We start from the raw sequence: 25349 nt of genomic DNA, 5'->3' as shown, positions 1-25349 counted from the left end.
ATTTGTTTCGGATTACTCTATCTTACTGTCTTTTGTTTCCATCTCCATGCCTGCCTTGTGTACATATGGAATGGCCTCCCTTCTTCATTTCAACATGCAACTTTCTTATTCACATTGCTTTTGAAAATGCTTTGCTGGTCTTAGGCTCATACACATGAACCTATCTTTGAAATACATTATCAGTATTCTCTTTGTTCAATTTTAAAGTAAATAAAGAAAATATAAAACTGATCAAAATAAAAGACAGAACTGCCAAATAACATGAAATTAAGCTATCTTCCAAGATTTCCTAGACTATTGCTTAATCTAGATCTTATAAATTGCAAGCACCTCATAGGTACTGCTTTTCAGAAAAAAAGCAGGAACAATGCAAGTGCCTGTCCTTATTTCCCTTTCCTAATTTCTATCACAAAATCATCTGCTATTCTTCAGACTCTGACAGATCATAAGCAGGTATTAGATTATTACCCTTCTATTTCTAACCTAACTAAAAAAATGCACCATGACTCATCTGTTCTACAGATGCTTTCTACAACTTTAGACTAATTTGGGGTAGAATTAACAGGTTTCTCAGACTCCTTCAATAAAAAGAAACCACTGTCAGAAGAACTAAACAACAACAAAACCAGATTGATCATTACAACATTGCAACAGTATCATATAGTAGAGATACTGGTTTTCCTTATGATTAATTCACATTTCTAGATCATGTGCAAAAGAACAGGCATACAAAAATTTGATGGTTTTAGTTGTTGTTTTCTGGTGGGTTTTTTGTTTTCTTTGAATGTTAACTTATTTTAAATTTAAAGATACATTTAAGTGATGTGACTTGACAGTTTTTAGTGCAAAATTAATTCAGTTTAGAAAGTGAGATAGAGAATGTCTTCCAGTGAGAAAGAGAGACTCTTAATTTTAGTTTCTGTGATATCCATGTATGAAATAAAGAGCCAAATTAAGTTGGTACAACTGCAGAAGAAAGGCATACTTTACTGATGCCCATCTCAGAAGCAAAATATTTTGCCTGGCATAACTCTACAGACTTTTACAGAGCTATTTTCAACTGACAACATACCAAGTGACAGTCAGGTAATATCATTAGTACTTATTTTATCTAAATAACTAATTTTATCTAATACAACTTGGTAAAAATCAGTATAATGTTGTCAGGTTTCTTTTCATTTTCAAGTTTTTCATGAATTTTAAGTACATCATAGTTCAGCCCAAACATAAAATGGTACACAAGTATGATAAAAATAAACTTTTACTTACATTTTTATATTGAATTGCTGGAATATGCAGAAAATACACACATAAAAATTGCTTATACTGAAAATAGCATATTTCTTAATTTCATCAGGGTGTATATGTTCACTATTGCTTGCAGCATGTCTTCTCTAATTACTGATATCACAAACAAAAGCTAAAGGAGGATTCCTGCAGAACTGCTAAACGACCAGGAACTTAATGCTACAACAGGCATAAGTTAATGGCCCAGAGTCCATCTCCATAAGTCTAAGTTCTTTCAGTACTGTACAGAAGACAGAGCATGCACTTTTTTTCAAAATACACCATTAAGATTATCATCCTACTTTGATAATTGCATTTGAAAAGGTTTAATGAGAACCACATAGGTAAGTAGGAAGAAAATTTTATTTTATTTTGCATAAGATTTGCTAATTGCTTACCATAAACTGAGAACACTGGCAACTGTAAAGAGTACCCCATTACCTTGAAAAAAACAATCACCATGATGACAAGTCAATTCTAAGAGAATGATAGAGCAACAAAGCCAGAGATAATATTTTTAATCAAAGGGTTTTGTGTGCAACTATTATCATATTAAAGAAAGAAACACCAGTATACAGTTTCAACCAATATATTACGTTTTTAACAATATTTAATAAGCCACCTCAGTTGTATCTAGTATGCTGACTGCATTACAGAAAGATTCTGTTAAACTGCATACCCTGTTTACTAAGGTTGACACTCTTGCATGTATCACTTCATAATAACACCTTTTATTAGTTCTTACTTAGTTTTTTATTTTCTTATTTATTTAGTCATTATTTAATATAATTGCTCTTGAATATTCTTTATCAAATTGTATCAAGGAGTAATAAATTGTTCTGTTTACTCTAGATAACACAATAATTGGTGACATGAAAATGCAAACATGTCATATGATTCTGAAAAAGAATACTTAATACCTTTCCCATGTTGACACTGAATTGAGAAAATGAAATGGATCAAGTTAGTGAGGAGTATACCAGAAAAATAAAACTTCCTAAATTACAATATAGTTAAACACTGGAATAGGTTCTTTACGGAGAATGCCAAACCTCAGATTTTTAAAACAGCGGTAAATGCTTTTAAGTATAAGAGATATGGACCACTTATAGTCTTTGCATTTGTGTATGTCAGCAGAACAATTGACACACATGGCACTCCTCCTTCTGTAGGAAAGGACCTACAAACCATTGATGCAAGGTAAGTGTCTGAACAAATTTATGTATGGCCACTCTTACCTTGCAGAAGAATGAAGAGTGGCTTCCTGAGATTCCTTCTTGCTTGATTTTATGTGATTCTATTTTGCAGCTACTCTCTGTTAAAAACACCTAAGGTGTTTTTTTCACATTTGCTATCCTCTTTCCTCAGTTTTCAACAGCCCACCATTATAGTCAGTTGCCAACTCCAACTAGTCCTTCATCTCAGCATTTTATTATCCTTCTCTTGATACTTTTAAAAATTTCCCTCATATGACTGCACTCTGAAAAAAACACATACGGTCTTAAAAAATGAGTCCTATTTGACTCTGAATTAAGATTATTAATAATTTTTCTTTTGCATATCATCCTAAAGTTGAGGTCTAATATTCTGCTTGATATGCATAACAAATTCCTCCAGGTGAATTTGAGTATTTTTTCCATATGTATCTTGCTTTCTTACATGCTGTAATTAAAAACCTAATCTTGTCCTGTGAAATCTAGTCTAAATTCAACTACCCTAACTGAAAATTTCATAAACACAAGATAAATTGGAGTGTTAAAATATTTCCATTTCATTCAGCTGACTGTTTTTTCTGGAATTCCCTCCTGCAATACTTTAATGAAAATATCTGGCTACTACCTAGTTTTTACTGAGTAGTAATAAACTAGTTTATTATTTGACTTTAATGTCAGTAGATAACTGAGCAATAAAAGCCAGAAGTACTGCAAAGGGGTAGAAACTTGAAATTACATTACTGGATCAGCTTTTTTCATCAGTCTTTTTTAGTGCATGCATCCAAATCTGTTGTTAACCATAAAAAGCTATCCATATTGTGTTGATGGTAATTCTAAAGCAATCCTAATATATATTGTTTCATATTTCCAATGAAAGCATAACTGTAAACATGAACCATGTACCTTCACTCCTTCAAACAATCTGCATAAAAACAGGAAATATATTAGTCCTGAGCAAACTTTTATCAGATTCTCTCTTATTCCTCATGAGGACATTATAGCACCATGTATCCCATCAGCTTAAGGGCCCTTTCAAGCACTTGAGTCGTTAAATATGCAAGATACATTTAGGGTGCATAGGTCATGCAACTCAACTACGCCCAATCCAAACTATTACGCATCTAGCTCCCTGTAAATTATCACAAGCCTTATTTTTAAACTTGTTCCACTTTAGTAGGAATAATAGGAAAAGCGAGTTGAAGTAAAAAACCTCTTGCAACTACCAAGACTAACCATCTGAGATGTTTGACTATATGCTGAGCATCACAGTATATGTGTTTGAATTCCTCGATGTTAAACCAACTACAAGCATGATCCAGGTAACACTCACTCCCAGTATCTATAAACACGGCAGTCTTTTCTATCAGTTTCCCTTTTTCTTTCTTGGGACTCCTGGAAAGTCCTTATAGCACCTACCTTTTTAAAGTAAAAAAGCAAACGTACACATTTCTCTACCCATATACTCCTCTGGTTCAGCTTACTTTCCACATGCATATAACTCCAATCTAGTAATTTCCCCACTTAGAAATTTTCATGTGACAGCTGCTCCAGCTGTGGGGCCTGATTATTTACCAGGACTGTCTTAATGACAAATTACCATATTCTCAAGGCAAAATGCTGACACTATGAAAGACTCACTGTATAACCACATTTACTTTGCAGAAGAACAGAAACAGTTTAAACGGACAAAGAAGAAATTAAAGAAATACTTCGACTCTTTCCTAGTTCCACTTTTCAGACAAGAAAACTAGCCTGGAGCCTTAGTGACAGTCTCAATCACAGTGGCTTTTCTAAATGGGAAAGACAAAGCCCTTTCAGCAGATTACTGACACTATGCCTTTCTTTTTGAGCAGTCACTTCATCTCCATTAACAAATGGAATAAGGTATTGCCAACACCTGCAACAGTTGCTCAAATTATCCAAGCCTGATATCAAACTACTTTACATCAACGTAAGGAAAGGATTATAATGATGTTAAAAATTAATGTATCGTGGCCTTTTTTTCTAACACTATCTCAACATGGGTTGCATTGTATCATCAAACACATTTTTATACTGGACGCTGTGCATATAAAAAGGGGTGTGTAAGTTATCTTACACACTGAGCAACTGGACAGTCAAAAGGACTGCTGAAGTAATCCATTTTGCACTGATTTCAGAAGGAATGACTTCATGTTGTCATATAGGTAGACCTCTGATCAGTTTTACAGTCCCTAAAAGATTTTTACTTTATAAGAAAAAAAAAAAATTAACTGTCATTATGTGGAATATAGGAATAACATGAAAAAAAAAAAAACAACATTCTCAAGGCAGCACAGTATTAGCATGTGAGTGGCATGACAACAGTTATAGAAATTACTTGCTTTATACTTTTGAATATAGCGCACATTTTCAGTTACCTGCTTAATAATATACAGTAAGAGCATCTCTTGGCTTTATATATATATATATATGTATGTATTAATTTGCAATCTGTAAATAAATTTTTAACCCCCCAAAAGCATGAAATGAAACATCTGAACACATACACTCAACATTCGCACTCATCAACAGCACTACAAAATTGTGTTCGGATCGGATACAGTGTTTCAACTCACTTTCCAAAGTGCCATTTCATCAGGATAACTATAGGATTAGCATTTAATCATATCTTCTAATGTGGCAATGAAAGATTTATTTCAATACATTTAAGAACATGTAAATAACAGGTTGCTTAGGATGGTCACAGTGTCATTTATAAAAGAAATCTAGAGCAGCGTAAGAATTCTTCATATGAAATTTCATTTTGTTTTGCAAATCAATTCATTTTAAATTATTTTGCAGACTATTTAATTTAATATCATAAAAAAGCATTTCAAAATTCTTCACAAATTTTGACTTTTATTAAATGGTTATGTGTAATCTTTTCACTACCACCAGCTGCCAAAGTTGGCAGAAGGGAAAGGCTTATCTTTAGGAACACTACTGGCATCGTTCAGCCATTGTCACAACAGAATAATTAGTACACTCTTTCCCACATCTTGACCACACTGCAATTGTCTATCTGGTCAATAAACTACTGTAATACTCCGTAAATTTTAAATATATAGGCCTGATACATATGCCCTATTCATTCTATAAAATGCTAAGCATACTTTACATTTGCTCAAACTTTCTAATTTTATGGCTTTTTAAAATTCCATTTCATGCACTTAATGCTCTAGACTGCATTCAGTGTATACACCATTATGGTAAGCACATTGGCATGCACAGGCAATACAAGAATAGATTATCATTAATCCCATTGACAACCAAAAAAGGTGAAGTTGCATCATGCAATGAAACCACAGCTTGGCCTGGGCTGCCATGCAGAAAAAAACCTACATCAATGAGTCTGCTGTACGGCTCCTAGGTAAGAGTTGATATGAAAGAGGTGAGTTATTTCAGCAATGAGGTCACAGGCTGAAAATGTTTATACTACTGCAAACAAAATACTGTACACAGCACCAGTATTACATGGGAGGGATGGGAGAAGGGGAACAACGGGGGACTAGAAGGAGGAGATATGCTTGTAGAGGAGGACAAAAGGATCAGAAAGAGAAAGGGAAGAGGAATTATAGATTACAGTAACAAGTCTGAAATCCAATCGGTCCTTTTTCAATAAGCATTTTGTTACTTCATTCAAAATAATCTCATTTGAGCTTTTAAAGCAAACCTGAATTTCAATGTATTTTGCAAAAAAATACCCACAACAATGGATGAAATAATGAGATACAGGGTCATTTCAAAATGTCCATAGTGCTCAGTAACTGATGAGCAACTGAAGACAATAAACACACAGATGTTGAGGTGATTTTTTCAATGCAGTGCACAGGATCTAAACCACACAGCTTTCACTGATTTGAATGCATAGTGCATTGGACTGAATGAACACAGGCAATATAAGGGATTAATTTATATCAGTGATTTATTCAGCCATCTTCTGCTGCTTTTCTAGTAAAAGACATCTTTCTACGGAATAAAGCAGGGGTTTTTTTTTCAGAAATTGTGGTAATTCTGAACTGCCTTTACCTTACTCACCTTCATAGTTGTTCTGAATGCAAAACTGCCATGAATAATACAGTGACCACCTAGCCTGCTGTAGGTCATGCACATTAGGCCCAGTACTTCATACCCTGATTCCAGTAAGCTCAGAAAGAAATAGTTGACCAGGTAATTTATTTTAATGCAACACTCACATAAGACATCAACAAGATAACAACATCTCCACCAACTAATAAGAAAGAAACACAAGCTTTCTTAGGTATTGTGGGGTTTTGGAGAATGCACATCCCAAATTACAGTCTGATTGTAAGCCCTCTCTTTTACATGACCTGGAAGAAGGACAATGAAAAAAGTATGATTCTGTAACTATAACACATTATTATATGTGTTCCATTACAAAAATGTTTGCCTCATGTTTTTCAACAGCTGTGCTGGGTTTTTGCAATTTTTCCTAATTACATTTAATTGTAAGTGGTCATGTTATTTTTATCACTGCTCCCAAATATATAAACTAATTATGCAGGATGGCAATTCATGGAACACCCAAAACAGTTTTATCAAGAAAACTAAAATTTCAGTTACTGCATAAAGTTTAATAGAATCTATTTTTATTCCAGTTGCAGAACTATTGCTTTCAGTATTTTTGGGTTTATATGCTGATAGCTTTTTGAAATATTCATATTTTTATTTTGCACATTGCCACAGAAATTTACATCAAAATAAAATCAGCTAAATTGACAGTAAAAATTATTTTCTAACCTCTTGAAATATCACAAAGGATTTGTAGAAAAACCTGTCAGAACTTTTTGAATTTGACACGTAAACAAAAATTATATATTCCAGTTATAGAACCCCCAGCTGTACTAAAACAGTAAAATACATGTCCTTTTTCCAGCCAAACACTTCCATCCTTTTCACAAGGGCAGAACTTATAGCCGTGACTCGTACCACTTTTGGCCACTACATGCTATTTAACAAGGAGGGTAGGATGTTACAGGTGCAAGAACAGATTCAGTCTTCTGTTTTCAGATTGTTGCTACAAACCAACCTCACATTAGAAAAGTTTCTCTGCTTCAGCTTGAGAGAAGCTATCAAACTCATTAATTTCAAAAAAAACAAAAACGGTCAAAGTTTCCCCCTTCTGGTTTAGAAAAAAGTCATAACAAACTTTATGTAGTTTGTACAAGTCTGTTGCAAATTATAATCACTGTAAAGCATACTGTACTGTTGAAACTAAATGACCAGAGCTATCAAATTTAACTAAATTGCTGGGATATTTTGCCCTGGAGTTTAGTTCTTCCCAGTCCCTGAATATGAAATTCCATTTAATAAACCAACTACTGGCAAAGTTTTGTCTGGCAAAATAGGGCATCTGATTTTAGCTTTCTGTTTCTCTTAAGCATACTAAGATGCACAGCAAAGAAATGAGATGGGTAAAACTACAGTCTCAACATTGTAAACATTTCTGCTCATATACTCCATGGATCTCAGCTAGATATTCACATACAGAATTAAGGATATAGGATGGAGCCTTGCATAAATAGTGACCAAAAAATGCCATAAAAACTTACAACTGGTAGGAATATAATAAAATTCAGTGATCTAACTTACTATAGAAAGCTCACTTGTATTCAGAACTCTTTTGTCTAACCTGCTCTGAAAACTTGCATGAACAATGATTTCACATCTCTAGATCACTTGTTTAAATGCTTCATAGCTCTTACAAATACAGAAAAGCCTAAACACCATTAGTGTTGATAATTAACCTTTAGTCTTTATTATTTTTATTGCTCATTTGTATTGAAGAAAATGTTTATGGCAACAAGAATTTTTGTCTCTGACTGGAGAGGAAGGTTTCTAACATGTTGATGTCCTGGCCTGCACTTGAATTCAGTACATCTAAGCTTCCAGAATCTAGAGAACACTGCATTAGCGAGCTGCTGTCTTTTTTGTTTGTTTGATTTTTGCTTGTTTGCTAAAACTAAAAGTTGAGCTTTTTAAGACATCTGATGGTTGAAATTCCTGACTGCTTTTGAAAAAAAGAATTCATTGCATAGTCCATATTCTATGAAATGTATACATTGCATTTTTCTATGCACATTGTACTGACATATCAGAAATTCAGTTCCTTGTTCTTAGTCAGATATGCTGTTAAAGTGAAACTGCAATTCAACAAAGGTACAAAGATATAATTAAAAATTCACCCTCGTTTTCCTAAACCTAGAAAGAACAGTCAAAACATTAAAGCTCACTGCATTTAAAATTAAAGATTTATATCAAGGAGACTGATAAATATTTACTATGCATGGTAGCACATACTGCTTCAAGAAGGAGTTCAATAAAACACACCTATACTTCTAATGAAAAGTATAAATTGCCAGAAAATGTCAAGGGATAATTTCATTGTTATTTACTAAAAACTAGCTTACTCATAAAGTGATATTACAAAAAAAAAAACAGACTATGGATAATCTATTTTCCCTATGGTGGAAGCACTTAAGCCTGACAATTACAATGAAGACTTGCAACCATTCTAACATTAAAAACATGTATCAACCGCTATTATTACATTTACATTATATCATGTGGTATACTAGAAATAAAATTACTGTAAAACTGTTGTCACAGGATTTTTTGCTTTGAAAAATAGGTAGCCAGCACAGGAGTTCACTATCAGTTATCTCTATATTCTATAATACAGAAAACTCAATTAGAACCTATCAAATTATTTTAACTGCTTAATGGAAAGCTAAAGTTATTAATAAAATATTAATGCACTTTAAAAAGAAGACACTCTGGATAGCCAGAAGAATTAGTATTTTGAATACTAGAGAAAATCATCTCCAAACTCCATTACTCAGAATCATCAACCTATCAGTGCCGTAAATCTTGGCACTAGCTGAATAGAATTATATTGGCTTTATAAATCCACAGGGGCTTCCTTCTCTTATAGCTACTTTTTTGAAATGGAACACAGTCTACCTGGAACTAAAGTTCTGTAATTCATTCAGCCTCTCCTAGCAGCTTGCATGTATCCCTGAGGCCTTAAAATGGGTTGTATTTATTATACACAATGGCAGTAACATATTGGAGGTTATAAACGACAGGCATGCCTTTATATTCACCCTATCTGACAGTGAATTATGGCCGCAGGAAACACAAGTTGAAACACAAATAGATGTATTCCACTTCTGCCAAGTTGCAGAAGACAATGGCATGAACTGGGAAAATGAAGAACTGCCCACTGTAGGAGAAGATCACGTTCAAGGTCATTTAAGGAATCTGAAGGTGCACAAGACTGCGACCTGGTGAGATGCATCCAATGTAGCTGCCAAGCCGTTATCTACCATGTTTGAGAAGTCATGCCAGTCTGGTGAAATTACTGTTGCAGACCTGAGGAAAAGGACTTGGGGGTGTTAAGTGGTGAGAAGCTCAACGTGAGCCAGCAGTGTGAGCTTGCAGGTCAGAAAGCCAACCATAGGCTGGGCTGCATCAGACAGAACATGACCAGCAGGCTGTGGGAGGTGATCCTCCTCCTCTACTCCCCCTCTCTTGAGCCCCCACGTGCAGTACTGCATTCAGCTCTGAGGCCCCCAATGTAAGAGGGACATGGACCTGCTGAGTGAGTCCAGACGAGGAACATGAAGATGATCAGAGGGCTGAAGTACCTCTCCTATGAAGACAGGCTGAGATCGTTGGGCATATTCAGCCTGGAGAAAAGACTTACTGGAGATGTTGTAACAGTCTTCCAATACCTAAAGGAGGCCTACAAAAAAAGCTAGAAAGGACTTTTTACAATGGCATGTAGTGATAAGACAAGGGGAATAGTTTTAAACTGAAAGAGGGTAGATTTAGATTAGACATTCTTTACTATGAGGGTGGTGAGACACTGGAACAGGTTGTCCAGAGAAGTTCTAGATGCCCCAAGCCCAGAAATGTTTGAGGCCAGGTTGGACAGGTCTTTGAGCAATCTGATCTAGCGGAAGGTGTCTCTGTCTGTGGCAGGAGGTTTGGAACTAGGTCCCTTTAACCCAAACCATTCTATGATACATGCTCTCCAGCTGATTGTGACATTACTTCAGATCCATACCAGTAAATAAACAGATATGGAACAACCTTTGTGCTTCTGTAAGTATCAAGGTTTGCAGTTTCATGTACTTTAAAAAGCTATACTAGCTCTATTCAAGAAATATTTTTGTTTTGCACATATTTATTCCGTTTCCCAAAATGCATTAGTATTACTAATGCAGCTCTGGACAAAAGTAAAAAATAAAAAAAAAAATAAAATATCTTAAATCCCCTCCTCTGATCAATTTGAGAAAAACTGAGAAAAGTTTTCATGCCAGCATTACTATGCTGTACATGCACCAAGGAACACTCCAGTTAAAAAATGTCTAAGAATTTAATACTATGGAAATGCATAACTGAAGAGGGATAGATATTTAAAAGACATGCACAGCTAAAATAATCCGTGCACTTGAAAAGTATGAAGAATTTTTCAGTTACTAGAGTGTCATAATGATTTTGAACTCGCATATAGAGGCCATTTGCCATAATTGTTTATGCCTTTCTCTCCTACTAGTAACAAGCAGTTATAATGAGCAGAAGGATAATTTTATGTTAAAGAGTACATTGTACAATAATTAGGAATCAAAATATTTTGGATTTTCATACAGATGTTTGGATGAACAGATAAACACTCCATTCAAAAAAGTGTATTTTTTCACTGTAAAGGTGTCTCTTTCACTGTAAAGGTGTCTCTGTCTTCAGGATCACGCATATTTAAAAAACTTATCTGTCTAGACATTTTACACTACGTATTATGAATGTACAGGGACAGATATAAATTTTGTTTTAAGATAAACAAATGAAAGAGTTAAAGCAAATATATTTAGCTGAAGAATAAAAGAGCCTACGAGGTATTTAAAATTACTTAAAATATGTTTCAACTTTTTTATATTAACTACATTTTACTAACAATTTTAATTACGTTACTATAAATTACATGATAGAAATATATATCACCTATGCTCTAAGTTCTGCATTACCTTCCAGTTTACTGTAAAAAAAACTATACAAAAGGTTTATGATGTACTAATGGACTGACTTTTTTGCTATTATGTTAATATAACATTATTGGTTACTGATCCAGATGAGTAGCAATTTTCATGGTCAGTATTTTCTGTGAGGGATTTCACTTATTTTCGTCAATCAATTTGACAAAGTTAAAATCTGTTGAGCTGAAGTTACTCAATTTTCTTTATTTTTTTTTTACTTTATGAGAAGGCAGATGGAAGTCCATAGAAGGTGATGTGATAGTCTGTTATAATTTTATTGATGAGTAGATTGACTTGTATATAGAAATTTCACATGTTAAGATCATAAACACAGATACTAGTACTTGTGAAAACAAATGTATGAACAGTTAATGCATCTGGAGACTTGTAAAATAAAAATTCTACATATGACTGAAAATAGTAATTTCTTTATCTAAAATACATATTCAAATAAATTTGGGCTACATTGGAACACCAACCAGTTTAGTCCTGCCTATATGCACTATCCTTGCATGATATGTACTTGCCATACAACAGACATTTGAGAGACTAGAGGAAAAGCGTTTTAGAAGCTAAAACAGAACAGGAACAAAACATTATAATTATCTTAGCTCTACATTTACAAGTTACCCTAGATATGTAAACAAGCAGAGCAGGTAAGGCTTTTCCCCTCTGATTTTTATGAGTAGAATAAAAAAAGGAAATAAATTTTTTTTAGAAGGCACAAGCTCCACTTCTCTACAGTTCCTGCCTCTAGATATTCTATCCTGAAAAGGGAGGGGATCTTGGATACCTGAGTTCCAGATAGATGTTTCCATGACATACAGATTGTCATTACTGTTTACACAGAAGTATTAAGAAAAGACAGTAGGATCCAAAGGTAAGCATTCAACTGGAAATTCTTAATGAATTTAGCTGGATGTCTTGTGCACCACAAGCCACTGAAATTCATCAGCTTACTTCTAAAGGAAGTATTGGCATTTTAACTGAAGTATAATTTATGTTTTGATAAAGTACATCTTTCAGGAAAAAAAAAAACACAACAATCATTCCCAACATGAAAAACCCAGAGATTAGAAGTCCTCATTTTCTCTTGATAGAATATTTCAGTGGGCAGTCACTCACACTAACATTTTACACCTTATTTTCGATTTCAGCTTGTCCAGAATCAGCTTGACCCTTGTCAAGCCTTTATTACATTAAACAGCCTTTTACTTTCCTCCACAAAGATACTTACTACAGTATAATCAAATCGCACATCAATCCTATTCTAGACAAACCAAAGTGATTAAGCTCTTTAAATCTGCTACTCTAAGGACTTTTTTTCCCAGCCACCAAGTTTTCTTTGTCTGCCACCATTCATTTTTTGTTTGAATACTCACTACAGAGTATCTGCAATCTTCAGTATAAGTTTCCAAAGAACTGAGATGATAAGCTGAGTCTCACAGAGCTTTGGGTATTTAGAGCTATAAAGCTCTACACTACAAATGCTGTTTGATGGAAGTTACTTTTTCAGTGGAAGACTGCTGTCAAACCTGATATCAAAAGCATGTTTTTTACAGTGTGCACCTCATCTTCTCATATGCTTCAGGAAGCTATTATTATTAGAAAATACTGTTGCAGTCCCTTAGACATACATTTCAAATCATGTGCTACCAAGCACATGGAAGATTCTAAAGAATCTTCCAGATACCTATGTAACTTGAAACATTGCAGATTTCACACCTTGAAGCTTTCCTTTTCCTGAAAAAGGAAGACAGCCTTAAAACAACAACAACAAAAAACAAGGAAAAAAAAAACAAAAAAAAAAACCAAAACAACAAAAAAAACCACAAAAAAAAACAACAAAAAAACCACAAAAACAAAACCATGCAGACATTCAGTTATCTAGTATAAATATACTTAAGGTCATGATAGCTTCAACATTTGAAAGAATGTTGCATGCAATAAATCTCTTCTATAATTAAACTGCTTACCTACTTCAATTCCCTGGCAGAAACTAGACTGAAACTATTCGCTGCATTTTCCCCTTTTATGTCAGTAATGTCACAACTAACTGCAAATATCATCATTTGTTCTGTGAAAAAAAAGAACAAAAAACAGCCCTTATATTTTCTCCTTTTGTTACCTAAAATTCAGATCAGCTACTCTTCTCTGTACTGAAGTATGTGTGAAAATGTGGATATAATACTTTTGAGCAAGAGAGCTCAATTCCTTTCTCATTTTCTCAGACAAGATCCTACTCAGAGAGTCAGTGCCATGCTCTCCACAATGACAGCATGATACTGCAAGGCTAATACTTCCCTCGTCCCCTTCAGCAGTGCAACAACCCTTTAGAAAACAGGGAGGTGCAGAAAGGGGCAGTCTATTAATAGTTCTGCTTAAGCTAGTAAGACTCCAAGTTTTCAAAACTCATCTTGTGATCTCCTGATCAATGTATCATGATGGTGGTGCCAGCAATTAGTACTTCCCAACTCCAGGTTCCCATCTGCTGTTTTTCATTTCATTATGAGCTTCAGTTCTTCACCAAAATCAGTAGTTTGAAAAAAATTAAAGCTTATTTTATTTATTTTACCAAACCACCATTGAACTCCTCTCCTCCTCTACTAAAATATCTTTTCAAGAATTCTTTATGATCAAGATGAAGATTTATATAAATAGTTATGCACCTGCATGGACTTTTACTAGGCACCTGCTGTGAAGTTAATGCTCAGAATATTAATTTGCTTAGCAGGGCTACTGCCATGCTACCGTCTATTTTCATTGTGGGTTACCACATTTTGTTGCATGGAAATGTTTCCTTGCGTAATTTTGTTTCTATGCAAGTAACTGTTCCTTTGGGAAAGGCTTTTTTAAGTACTATACATGCATTTATATGTACTTCACAGACTTTTCTTCATACTGTATTGCCTTCTTGCTGCCCTCTCTGGATGCCAAGAAGAATATAAATCCAAAGACTGCTTTTGAAAAATGTGAGAAAAAGCAATCTTCAGTGTAATGTCTGCCAATTTTAAGATCTAAAACTCAACAAATGAAAAATCTGTCTTTAAATAAATGTTGTCCACCTGCCAAGTATACTATTTCCCCCTCCCCCCCCCCCTTTCTTTTTTTTGTGGCATTTCTTTACCACTAACCCATAGCTGTCTGCTTGTTCACTAAAATTTTAGACTTAATATTCTGTTCTTTCCTTCCTGTCCTCTTTGTCTTCTGGAGGCATTCAGCCTTGGAGGTTAGTTTGGTTTTTTGTTTGCACACAGAAAAAAAAAAAAAACGAAAGATCCAGATATTCATCACTTAGTAGCCTTTGAGTGAGACACTTCTGATATTAGGCTAGTCTCAACAGATTTTATTCTTCTGCAGGCAAGTCATTTATTTTCATTTATCTCCTGCCTGAGAGGTTATTCCACTGATTAATCTACACAGGTAGGTTCATTTTCATCTCTCCAAACCTGTTAGTGACAATCCCAGTCAATACAAATAATTCTGATTTACTTTTCACTGTTAGTCACTTACGTACAAAACTCTGTCTGTCCATAAACCCAAGTTTTATCTATGTTACAAGCAGTCAGAAAACTTATTTGTGGAGGATTAATCAAAGTCATCCACTCATTATTGAGCTTTGGTGCAAAAATTCCAGAAGGCTGCCATTATCATGTTCATTCTTGTACCACCAGGGGTCATCATCTCATCCCAATACCGTGTTTTCCATTTACTAATAAGATTGTGTAGTTGACAAGCACAAACTTTGCCTACAGTGCAAAAACTTTTTGCGCTTGACAGCTGTATTAATTATGACTAAGGATAAAAAAATAAGACAATCAGCTCAACAATTCTTTTAATGCAGCTTGCCCCTGTCAATGAGAAAAATTCCAAGCAATTGGTCCAGACCTTGCTGTGTTTTGTGAATTTTCGCCTGATTTTTCAACATATACTTGATAACGACAATATTTAGAAGGGTAGACATTACTGGTCTTCAGCAAACTTTATAAAATACTTAATACTCAAAAGGGAATTTTGCCTACTTCCATGACAGCAGCAAGAATCCACCCCATCAATTCAATCCAACTAACACTAACACAGTTTGCTAAATTGTGCAGGTAAGGCCATGGGGGTTTGGGTGGGGGAAGATGAGAGAGGAGGTGGGTGCCACCTTCTGAACAAGAAAGATATATGAAGAAACTCTTGTGACTGGAAGTAGAAAAAAATAAACCTATACAACTCTTTGTATCAGTGTAGAAAAACAGTCAATTAAATATTTAAAGTCTCAAAGGAAAAAGAGAATGGTTTTAATTATTTCTCAGCCTTCCTCACATTTGAGAGAATTTTTCAAGAGAAAGTACAATAAAGGAAGACACACTGAAATCACCCTTTTTAATATATTAAGTCCAGCTGCCACACTCTTAACTCTACAGATATACAGATTTAATGATTCTTAAAAAGTTCTTTTGAAACTCATCTTCATAAACTGGAAGAAGGAGGGAATAAGCACGCCCAATGCTCTGTGTGACTAGGATACAGAAGTATGACATTCAATATAAGCACCACAAACAATATTTTTATAGTTAAAACAATCTTCTTTCACCCCTAACAGGCTCCATTATAGTTACAGGGTAGGTCTAACATTTAAGAATTAGGAGAGGCTCAGTGAAGTTAAACACTACCATTTTCTTTAAATTTACTACAAACGTGGTTAAATGTATTTTTAGCACCAACTACAAGTTTTGTGAGGGAACGTCTATGTGGTGAAAGAACATGTTGACCAGTCTGCTGCCAAATTTGGTCATCTTTCCATCCTACAACACGATGCCTCCTTCCCAAAATATTGGAAGATTATTGTTTTAACTGGTACTAAACAGCCATGGCAGTGTTTCGTTGGCAGAGAAAATCATCGTTCTTCTGCCAGCTTACAGAACAGTATGCTTATTTTTCACTTGTTGTTGCCAAAAGGTGTTCTTTTTGAAATTATCACTCCTATTGCCACAGATGTGCCCAACTGGCACAATTTCTTCATAGTCAAATTGCCTATGACCTCTACTTGTAAACTAACTGCTTAAGCCAGTACGAAAGATGAAAAATAAATATTCAGGAAGCTAAAGGCTACAGCCTGGGTTAGAAGATTCTGAGGTCCCAATGGCTTAGCAAGAGACACTAGTTTGACCTTTGGTCAGGATTTGAAGATCATAGCCTGATGTCTTTAATGGAGTTACCTTCTGAGCAAAATTCTTAAGCTCATACAGACCAATGAAAATCGCATTTGTTGGTTTGTTTTGGTGTTTGTTGGGTTGTTGTTTTTTTTTTCCCCCAAAATCCAAAATATTACTGTGAATGCCAAGAAATTAGTTTCAATTATCACCTGAAGTAATTAATATATCACTATTAACTTAATGATGATTTTCAGTTGAGTACGAACATCAATTTTGCTAATTCAAGGAAAAGCAAGAGCAGAGCAAAAGCATCACCAAAGGATACCTTTAAAAAATTCAAAGGCTGTTCTCTTCCTTAGTCTGTTTTCAAAATTCTGATTCCAACACTGACACCCCCACTTTTGTCATTATAAATCATGCATGCTATCTTCTTCTAACCTGTTTATCTGTCCTTCCCAACTCTATTTTGGCAAAAGTAGGTGAAAAGACCAAAGAGAAAAATAAACTAAGTCTTCTAGCAGATACTAGCTCAATTTTGGGGGAAGAACACTAGTGATGTCACTCCACTGTTTGATGGTCCCTATGGTCCCTTCTGCCTTTGCTATGATAGCCCTAATAGCTCTCTTGGAGAACTCCAATTTGTCTTTCCCTTTCGAGGAAGAAAAAAAGAAAAATAAAATTAAGAGGAAAGGGAGTGAGTTAGTGAGGTGCTATCAGGAAATATAAAATATGAGAACAGACACTTATGTTGGTGACAGGTGAGGTGTGCAACCCAAAATTGCCAGCTGGAGCTTCAACTGTGATCTCACAAGAAAATCAGCCAGAAATTCCTGGGCTAACAGCAGCTGTTCAAGAGATTGTGAGCTGCTGCCAAAAAGTGACAGAAAGTCATGGGAGTACCAAATATTTTGAGAGTCTGGCAAGTAAGACAATAATCATTACATGTTAAGCCAGAGCTCTCAATCCAAAAAGGTGTGGCATATTGCCCAAAATGAATAAGCTTAATGATCTTAATTTATTTTCCATGGGTTACATGATCACATCATTTGGGGAAGTGGTAAAGAGGCATATTACATTTCTTTCAATTATTTTCTTTCCCCTTTGTGCTTGTTGGTCTGCCCTGTACACCCATATATGTTTTGACACTACTTCTGGGTTTGGAAGAGAAGAGATTACTTCCTCTTTTTTTTTTTTTTTTTTTTTATGTAGGGCAAGTACAGAGAATCTTTAGAGAGGTTCTAAAGATTAAGACGCACAGGCCTCAGGCTTCCCACTAACAATAACAATGACAATCTCAAAATCCATTAAATAAATTTTGTAATCACACCAACTGCCACTGGAATGATCAACATGCTGCAAGGACACTGAAAATTTACTGTCTTTTCTACCAGAGATTGTTTTTCCAAACACCACTAGGAAAAAATAGCTTGCAGTACTGCTGCTGTATCGGTATCTTCATACAAAAGATTACATTTCCTATGTTTATCATTCAAAACCAATTCTTACACACACATAATCAAAGCTTGAACCATGAAGAATTATCTGAGCTACAATATTCAACCAAAACTGTAGTTTTGCTATGGGACAGGTTAAATCACCAGGCATAGCACATTGAACATGCCTAGTACTAAATAAAAAAATGCTAACTGAGGCTATGAAAACTTAAGACAAAACATTGATTCTGCATGTAAGACATATGATTAAAAAGCAAATTAATATAGTTGCTTCTCCTCAAATCATTCTGTCTGTGCGTGTTTATAGGTTTGGGTTTTGGTCTAGTTTGTTGTTTTGGGGTTTTGTTCATTTGTTATTCATCTTACTCTATGCTCATATCATATTCTGTACTTTACCTTGCATTTACTTAACAACCAATGTGTTAGAACCTTGATCTTGTGGACATAGTGCCTACAGCAACTTAAATACAGAACAGCAGGAAAACTATCCGTTTCCCCCTGGATGACCTAGAAACCTTTGGGTGTGTTTTGGTATACAAGCCCAGAATTTCCTGAATTCACAATCTCAGTTTTTCCAATATAAATGCTGTCATAGTGCTGTAGCAAACTGTAGCTGACCAAAGTTTATCTGTACAATTAATACTACTGCACTACACGTTGCTGAAAGTCTGAATTACTGTATTTTGAACATTTTTGTCAGTGACACGGAGAGTGTATTGAGTGCACCCTCAGCAACTTTGCCAACAACAGCAAGCTCCGTGGTGTGGTTGACACACTGGAAGGAAGCGATGCAATCCAAATGGAACTTGACAGGCTTGAGAGGAGGGCAGCACAAACACCATGAAGTTCAACAAGGCCAAGTGCAAGGTCCTGCACCTGGGTTGGGGCAATCCCAAGTACAAGTATTTGTGGGATTATCTGGGCAGAGAATAGATTAAGAGCATCCCTGAGGAGAAAGATTTGGGGCACCTGGTTGATGAAAAGCGCGATGTTACCCAGCAATGTATGCTTGCAGCCCAGAATGCCAACTCTATCTAGACTGCATTAGACCAGCAGGCTGGAGGAGGTGATTCTCCTCTGCTCTGGTGAGACCTTTCCTGCAGTACTACATTCAGCTCTGGGGCCCCAAACATAAGAGGGACATGGACCTGTTGGTGTGAGTCCAGAGGAGGGCCATGAATATGATCAAAGGACTGAAGCACCTCTCCTGTGAAGACAGGCTGAGAGAATTGGGCTTGTTCAGCCTGGAGAAAGGAAGGCTTACTGGAGACTTATAACAGTCTTCCAATATCTAAAGGGGGCCCACAAGAAAGCTGGAGAGGGATTTTTTACTATGGCATGTAGTGATAAGACATGGGGGAATGGCTTTAAACCATTCCCTTTCAAAGGAAGTAATTAATTTTTAAATTTGAGATCTCCTTGACTTGTGGATATTCCTAAAATTCATTTTATCTGATTTAAGCAATCAAGTCTCCACAGACCCTCTAGCAAATTTCAGGGAAAGCACTCTGTTACCTCTGCACATGTTCAGCTTTAAACTGATCACCAGATTTTGAAACAGAAGGGTGGGTTTGGTTTTTTTTCTGTTTCCTTTCTCAGCTAAGATGACTGGAACCACTGCCAAGCTCTTTGGTTATTTCCTGGGATTGGCTGGGAATTTAACTTTTATTTTATTTAATTTTAATTATTATTGAAAAGTGCCTGAACATTCAAAACATGTTTGTGTCACCAGCATGTCTCACAAAAGTAGATGAATGGCTTGCCTTCATACTGGTCGAAGGGCACCAGTAAGCCTTCACAGCCTAGACCAGCTTTGTGGGGCACCTTGCCTGGGCATCCCAGGAGCCCCATTCTGCACTGAGCACTGGGGATGAGTGAAGGTGGCTGCTCCCTGGGAGGACCATCACCCGCATCAGAGGCCTTCTGCAGTGCCACTGGTCCATTCCAGTGTAGCAAGGTGCTGCTGGAAATGGGTCCCACTAACAGTCCTGATCCTCAGGAGATGGGCAAGGCAGGGAGGAGGTCTGGGTGGGCCCAGGAAATCTCAGCTAAAGTTGGGAACCAGGCTGGGCAGCACCTCTACAGCCTGGTCAGCGCTGAGTTTAAGCGGCCTCTGAGCTACGTGCAGGGGAAGTCCCTGGGCAGCCTGTCAAGACCATTAAAGACTGTTGATGCCAGAATAAAATTTCTGCTAGGCCAAAACCTAGCAAGTGAATATTTAACCTTATGGAAAATTTTAATGGCTAAGATACAGAGGAATTTTTTGATGGAAATATTATATCAGGCTTATATATAGGAAGTTGGCCAGAAGCTGCAAGATTATAAATTGCTGGTTTTACTTTTAAGTAAAAGCTGCCAAGTATTATTTGTGAAATTGATTTCTTAATCTGCCCTCTCCAGTAAGCAATCTCAAAATTGCCCTCTGCACTAAAAATTAATTTACAGGGATTTAAGCAGTGAAAAAGGAGGCCAAGAAAAATAGTCTTATGACTGTTATGCTACGGACATAAATGAGATGGAACAAAGTTAAAATGAGTTTTGTAGTCATTACCTAATGTTGTTTTTCCATGAAAGAAAAAAAGTAATTATAAAAATGTGTATAATGAAGAAAATGCCTTTCCTATAATGTATTTTATGCATTCTGAAGGCAAACATAAGAGTTGTAGTTTGTACATCAAAATTAATAGAAAAGAGGGGCTGCTTTTTTCTGATCCACCTTGAAATATAAAGCAAACTTGATGTGTTTCAGAGGAAGTCCAAGATTATAGCAAAGTAATTCTTCTGTGATTTAGATATGAGTGCATTTTTGCAGAACACATTTGTACAAACATCAAATGTTATTCTAATATTAAAAGACAACAATACTATGAAAGAGAGGAAAGTCAAGGAAAACTGCTTTGATAACACAGAAAAGCTACATGAATACATGTGGGAAGAAAATATTCTGAATTTAGTTTACAAAAGTCCTGGACTGACAACTAGGCTGCAGAAATTATGTCACGGTTTTCTTTGGAAATAACTGACAAAAGATCATAGGTCCACTGTTTGCTGCATAGAAAAGACCAGTATTTTATAGCAATGCTGTCTCTATGGATGTAAATACTAGAGTTAAACTTAAGAAAATTAAAATCTAATAGCAATATTATCATAGATGTAATGTTAACATAGGTGCATAAAGACATATAGATGTCTAGGGTTTTTTTTCTTCCTAACATCTTGATTTGTGAATCTTTATAGAATCTTATCTAAGTTTAACCTCTAAATGGCAAGCATTGAAATTAAACCTACAGAAACCAACTCCTTGGCTGTGTTTGAAATTAAACCTACAGAAACCAACTCCTTGGCTGTGTTTCTTGAAATACCTAAAATTTTTAGCTCTCCAAGTAGTCTGGCCTTCAACTTCCAATTTTCAGTATCATACTCCTTTTAAGATCAAACACATCATTATCAACATGTGCTAACAAAAATCAGTTACAAAGAAATTAGCCAATGGTTGGGGCATCTTTCCTTCTCTGTCAGTGTTTTATATATTAGGATTGCCCGGATGCTTAGAGGGTGATAAACCATCACAGTGACAGCTTACTGAAGTGGAATAACTCTGTTCTCTTGATAACAGTGTTCTTGGTCCTAGTCAGTGAAATAATGGAAGCCTGAAAGGTTCCCCAAGAATGAAAGACACATATCACCATTAATAGTAAACAGCTCTGCTGTAAGTCCATAGCTTTGAAGTTCTCACTGTAAAATAACTGCCATTAATTCAGCAGTCAAAAACTCTTCAGCTCTCTACCCACAAACTTCTCAGCCAGTCTTGTCAAGTTACCTACATTTTGACACCCTACAGAGTCTAATAGAGATTTCCAAGGCTGCCATGTAATACAATCTGAACTGCTGGCAGCCACAACTGCCTTCACATGCCATGTCTTTCTGGTTTCTGCTGTTAACAATACTTTCAGTGTCAACAGATATCATCTTACGTAATGCATCAAGAAGAGCCAACACATGTGTTCTACAGTTGACAGATTTCCCTCCAAAGATATATAGCATGTATTTATGCAGGCAGGTCCCTTACAGCCATTCTGACAGTCTAAGTGCACTAGCTGCTTTGGAAGTTTCCTTCAGAGTTCACTTTTAAAGTGAACTGATTCAACTTGCCTTTAGGAAAGGGGTTTGATTGGAAAAAAACAAAACCAAAACCAATCAAATGAACAAACAAAAAATGCAAAACAAAACAAACAAGCCAAACAAAAAACCCCAAACAACCCACTAAAACAGATCACTGACTGTTCCTTCCTACCTGCCCATGAATATATCACAATGGGCAGCTGGATATGGTGACCTATTACTTCCCTAGCTAGACTCTAGTAGTTTAACTATAGCGCTAATGTGAAACCATCAAAGCTCACAGTAAACTGAAATCCACCATGTGCTACAACATAGCACATGCATACATAAGAAAATGTTCTAGTGTGATTTCCAGACCACAGACATTGAACTTCAAGAAATATTGGGTGTTTGCAGATCAGAAACATCTGTGTGCACTACCCATATGTCTATCAAATGCATGGAAATTCTGTTTCATTTAAACAAATGTGTTCATCTAATCCTTTTATAAATGGAACCAATAACTTCCAATCTATTTAATAATTTTCTGAATATACTTGGTAGTAAATTTGCATATATGCCAGACCTCAAGTGATCAACAATACCATAACATAAGTGATCACAGTCTAAGACACTCCAGTTATTAAGATAATTCATTTAACACATTTAAAAATTTAAGAGGCCTTAGCTGGTATTGTTTTGAAATGTACACAGCTATTTGGTCAGCTGCATTCAAGTAACTTAATAGCTCTCCTATTTTTTTCTTTTCAGAAAGTAGCAGTTGTCTGAAAACATTCTATTCACATAAAAGAAAAATATTCCCACCAGAAGAGAATTATTCACTACTGCCCTAGTTAAAAAATATTCCATTCTCCATACAATGAAAAGATTCAATTTTTAGAGGCTGTCAGCCGAATAATGAATAAGCTCTACAGTGTGATACACAATTAATTATGTGAAATAATTTGTCAAAGGCTAACAGTTTTGAAAAACTGAAGAATGATGCTTAGTTTACAATGGTAACCTTTTGACAAATACTTAGGTAAATTTTCAGTCTTGAAATGACTGATCAATATTATGAATTATTTAACAACAGATGTTGATTTTATTTTAAATGATACACAGTTTACACAAAGAACAACACTGAGCTACACTCAAATAAGAGGACTTAAAGAAATGATTACCATGTTAACAATGACTTATTAATGTGCAGTTTAAAGGACTCATGTTTCCACCAGTGTTGCTTGAAGCAGGGAAGCAAGAACAAAGTCCATGAAAATACAGATTTGGGTTTTCTTTTTTTTTTACATACTGGATGAGATTGCAGAACTCTACAGTTAAATTAACCTGTAAGGTACTTCAAGAGATAAAATGTATTCTTTGCTGAAAAGAATTATTACAAATTAACATCATATATATATATATAAAGACATAATACACACATGGAGGATCACTGTGAATTAAAAATAATGAAAAGAACATGCACTTTACTGAACAAATAGGCTATCAGCATTTGGCCAAATACTGTTAACATTTGGAGGCCATTTGGTGATCTCTCTGAAGCTAATCAAGAAATACCAGTGTTTCTAAAGAAAAGATACCCATGAACCTCAGCAGTCCTTTGACAGTGTTGTAAATAAAATAAATGACTGGCTAGGTCATTATGGTGCTTCTATCTTACACTAGAGATCTGGCTAGTAAATCTGTCTCTATAAGCTGGAATGCATAAAGTACTTCTGTTATAGTCATTCTGGCACTTTTCAGAAATGGCAGAGAAATACAAGTATTTTCAATGACTAAAATTATTACACAACAACTGGATAAATACATAGATATAAGTCAACCTCTCTTTCAAACATTAAATAGAGAAAATTAAAAAAATTAGACACAGTCCTATAAAAATTGAAGTTACTTGCACATGTGTATGTGAATTCTTATTTCCTGCATCCGTAAAAAAATTAATACTATTCAAATACTTTTGAAAAAGGGACATTAAGCTCAGTCTGTCAGCTACCATCTTAAAAAGAACAAGAAAAGTATTGTAAGTAGAACACTTGAAAATACACAGCCTATAAAACAACATTAAAAATTAAAAAGAATTCACATAATACTTTTGCCAGCAAACAGATCCGTAGTATCATATTCTCAGTATGAATCTCTTATTATAGAGATATATAATTCCCTACGCTGACAGCTATAAAAATTGCTGTGAAAAGTACCTAATTACATTAGATTTGACTCAACTCTATTGCTATGCTGCTTATATTAGGAAGAGAGAGTTAAAAAGTACTGCCATGAACTTTAAGGTCTTACAGCTCTGAAGAATTTAGCTTCTATTCTCACTAAACACGCTTTCACTTAAATTGTAACTGGCAAAGAGATTACAAGTTTTTACTGAATTGTTTTAAAGCAGGAATCATAAAAACAAAATCTCACACATGTACCAGAGTCCACTGAAGGTTCTTATTCTTTCTGGAAATTACTACATCAAAGCTTTTATCTATAAGCAGGTTTTGATACTCTCAAATGGTAAATATTCTTCAATATTAAAATGAACTTAACAGAACTGATTTGATTACTAATGCATGTATATATTCTAGTCACCAATTAATTAACTTCCAAAATTTATCAATTTCTTTGTAAAGCCTCAGACAGCTTTAAACTAAAATTGGGAGAAATGGGTAACTTCCCTTCAGGCACAAAGTGGTTGGGAATGGTAGGAAATGCTGGGAATACCAAAAGAAATATCAGAGCATAAGATCAGGGAAGTGGTCTGGGAGAAGCAATTTGGGAATAGGAACTCTGTACTGGGAAACACTGGTAGTTGCTGGACATTTTGGGCCATTTGATATCCAACCTTGGCCACTGCAGCCTGGCTCTCTTATAACACACTCTGATTCGTCCACTCTCTTTTTCATTTTTCTTTCCTTTTTTTTCTGTTAGGAAATATGTAGCCTTTGAAAACAGGATAAAACTGAAAGGTGAAAGATATAGAATAAATACTAGTGAAAGTCCTTTTTCCTCACTCACATCCTGATAATGTACCCTTCATAATTCTAATGAGGAAAG

General features: G+C 35.3%; 1 protein-coding gene across 47 annotated transcripts in view; it reads right to left on the bottom strand.

Annotated features, from left to right (window-relative positions):
- KCNMA1 (potassium calcium-activated channel subfamily M alpha 1) overlaps nucleotides 1-25349 on the bottom strand; it is a 491027-nt gene that overhangs the window by 213688 nt on the left and 251990 nt on the right. For 21 of the 47 annotated variants that reach the window (XM_061450666.1, XM_061450643.1, XM_061450649.1 and 18 more), the window contains one exon: nucleotides 5865-5888. The exons of the other annotated variants lie outside the window; for them this stretch is intronic. In XM_061450666.1, the coding sequence (XP_061306650.1) occupies nucleotides 5865-5888 (24 nt within the window). The remainder of the gene's footprint in view (nucleotides 1-5864; nucleotides 5889-25349) is intronic. 47 annotated transcript variants of the gene reach the window in all.

This window comes from Pezoporus flaviventris, unplaced genomic scaffold, assembly GCF_033815535.1.
Source record: "Pezoporus flaviventris isolate CSIRO_AGI_PZ_B2104156 unplaced genomic scaffold, CSIRO_AGI_Pfla_v1 ptg000001l, whole genome shotgun sequence".
Classification (NCBI taxonomy): domain Eukaryota; kingdom Metazoa; phylum Chordata; class Aves; order Psittaciformes; family Psittacidae; genus Pezoporus; species Pezoporus flaviventris.
The sequence above is the reverse complement of the archived record's forward strand: the minus strand, read 5'-3'. Positions and strand labels throughout refer to the sequence as shown.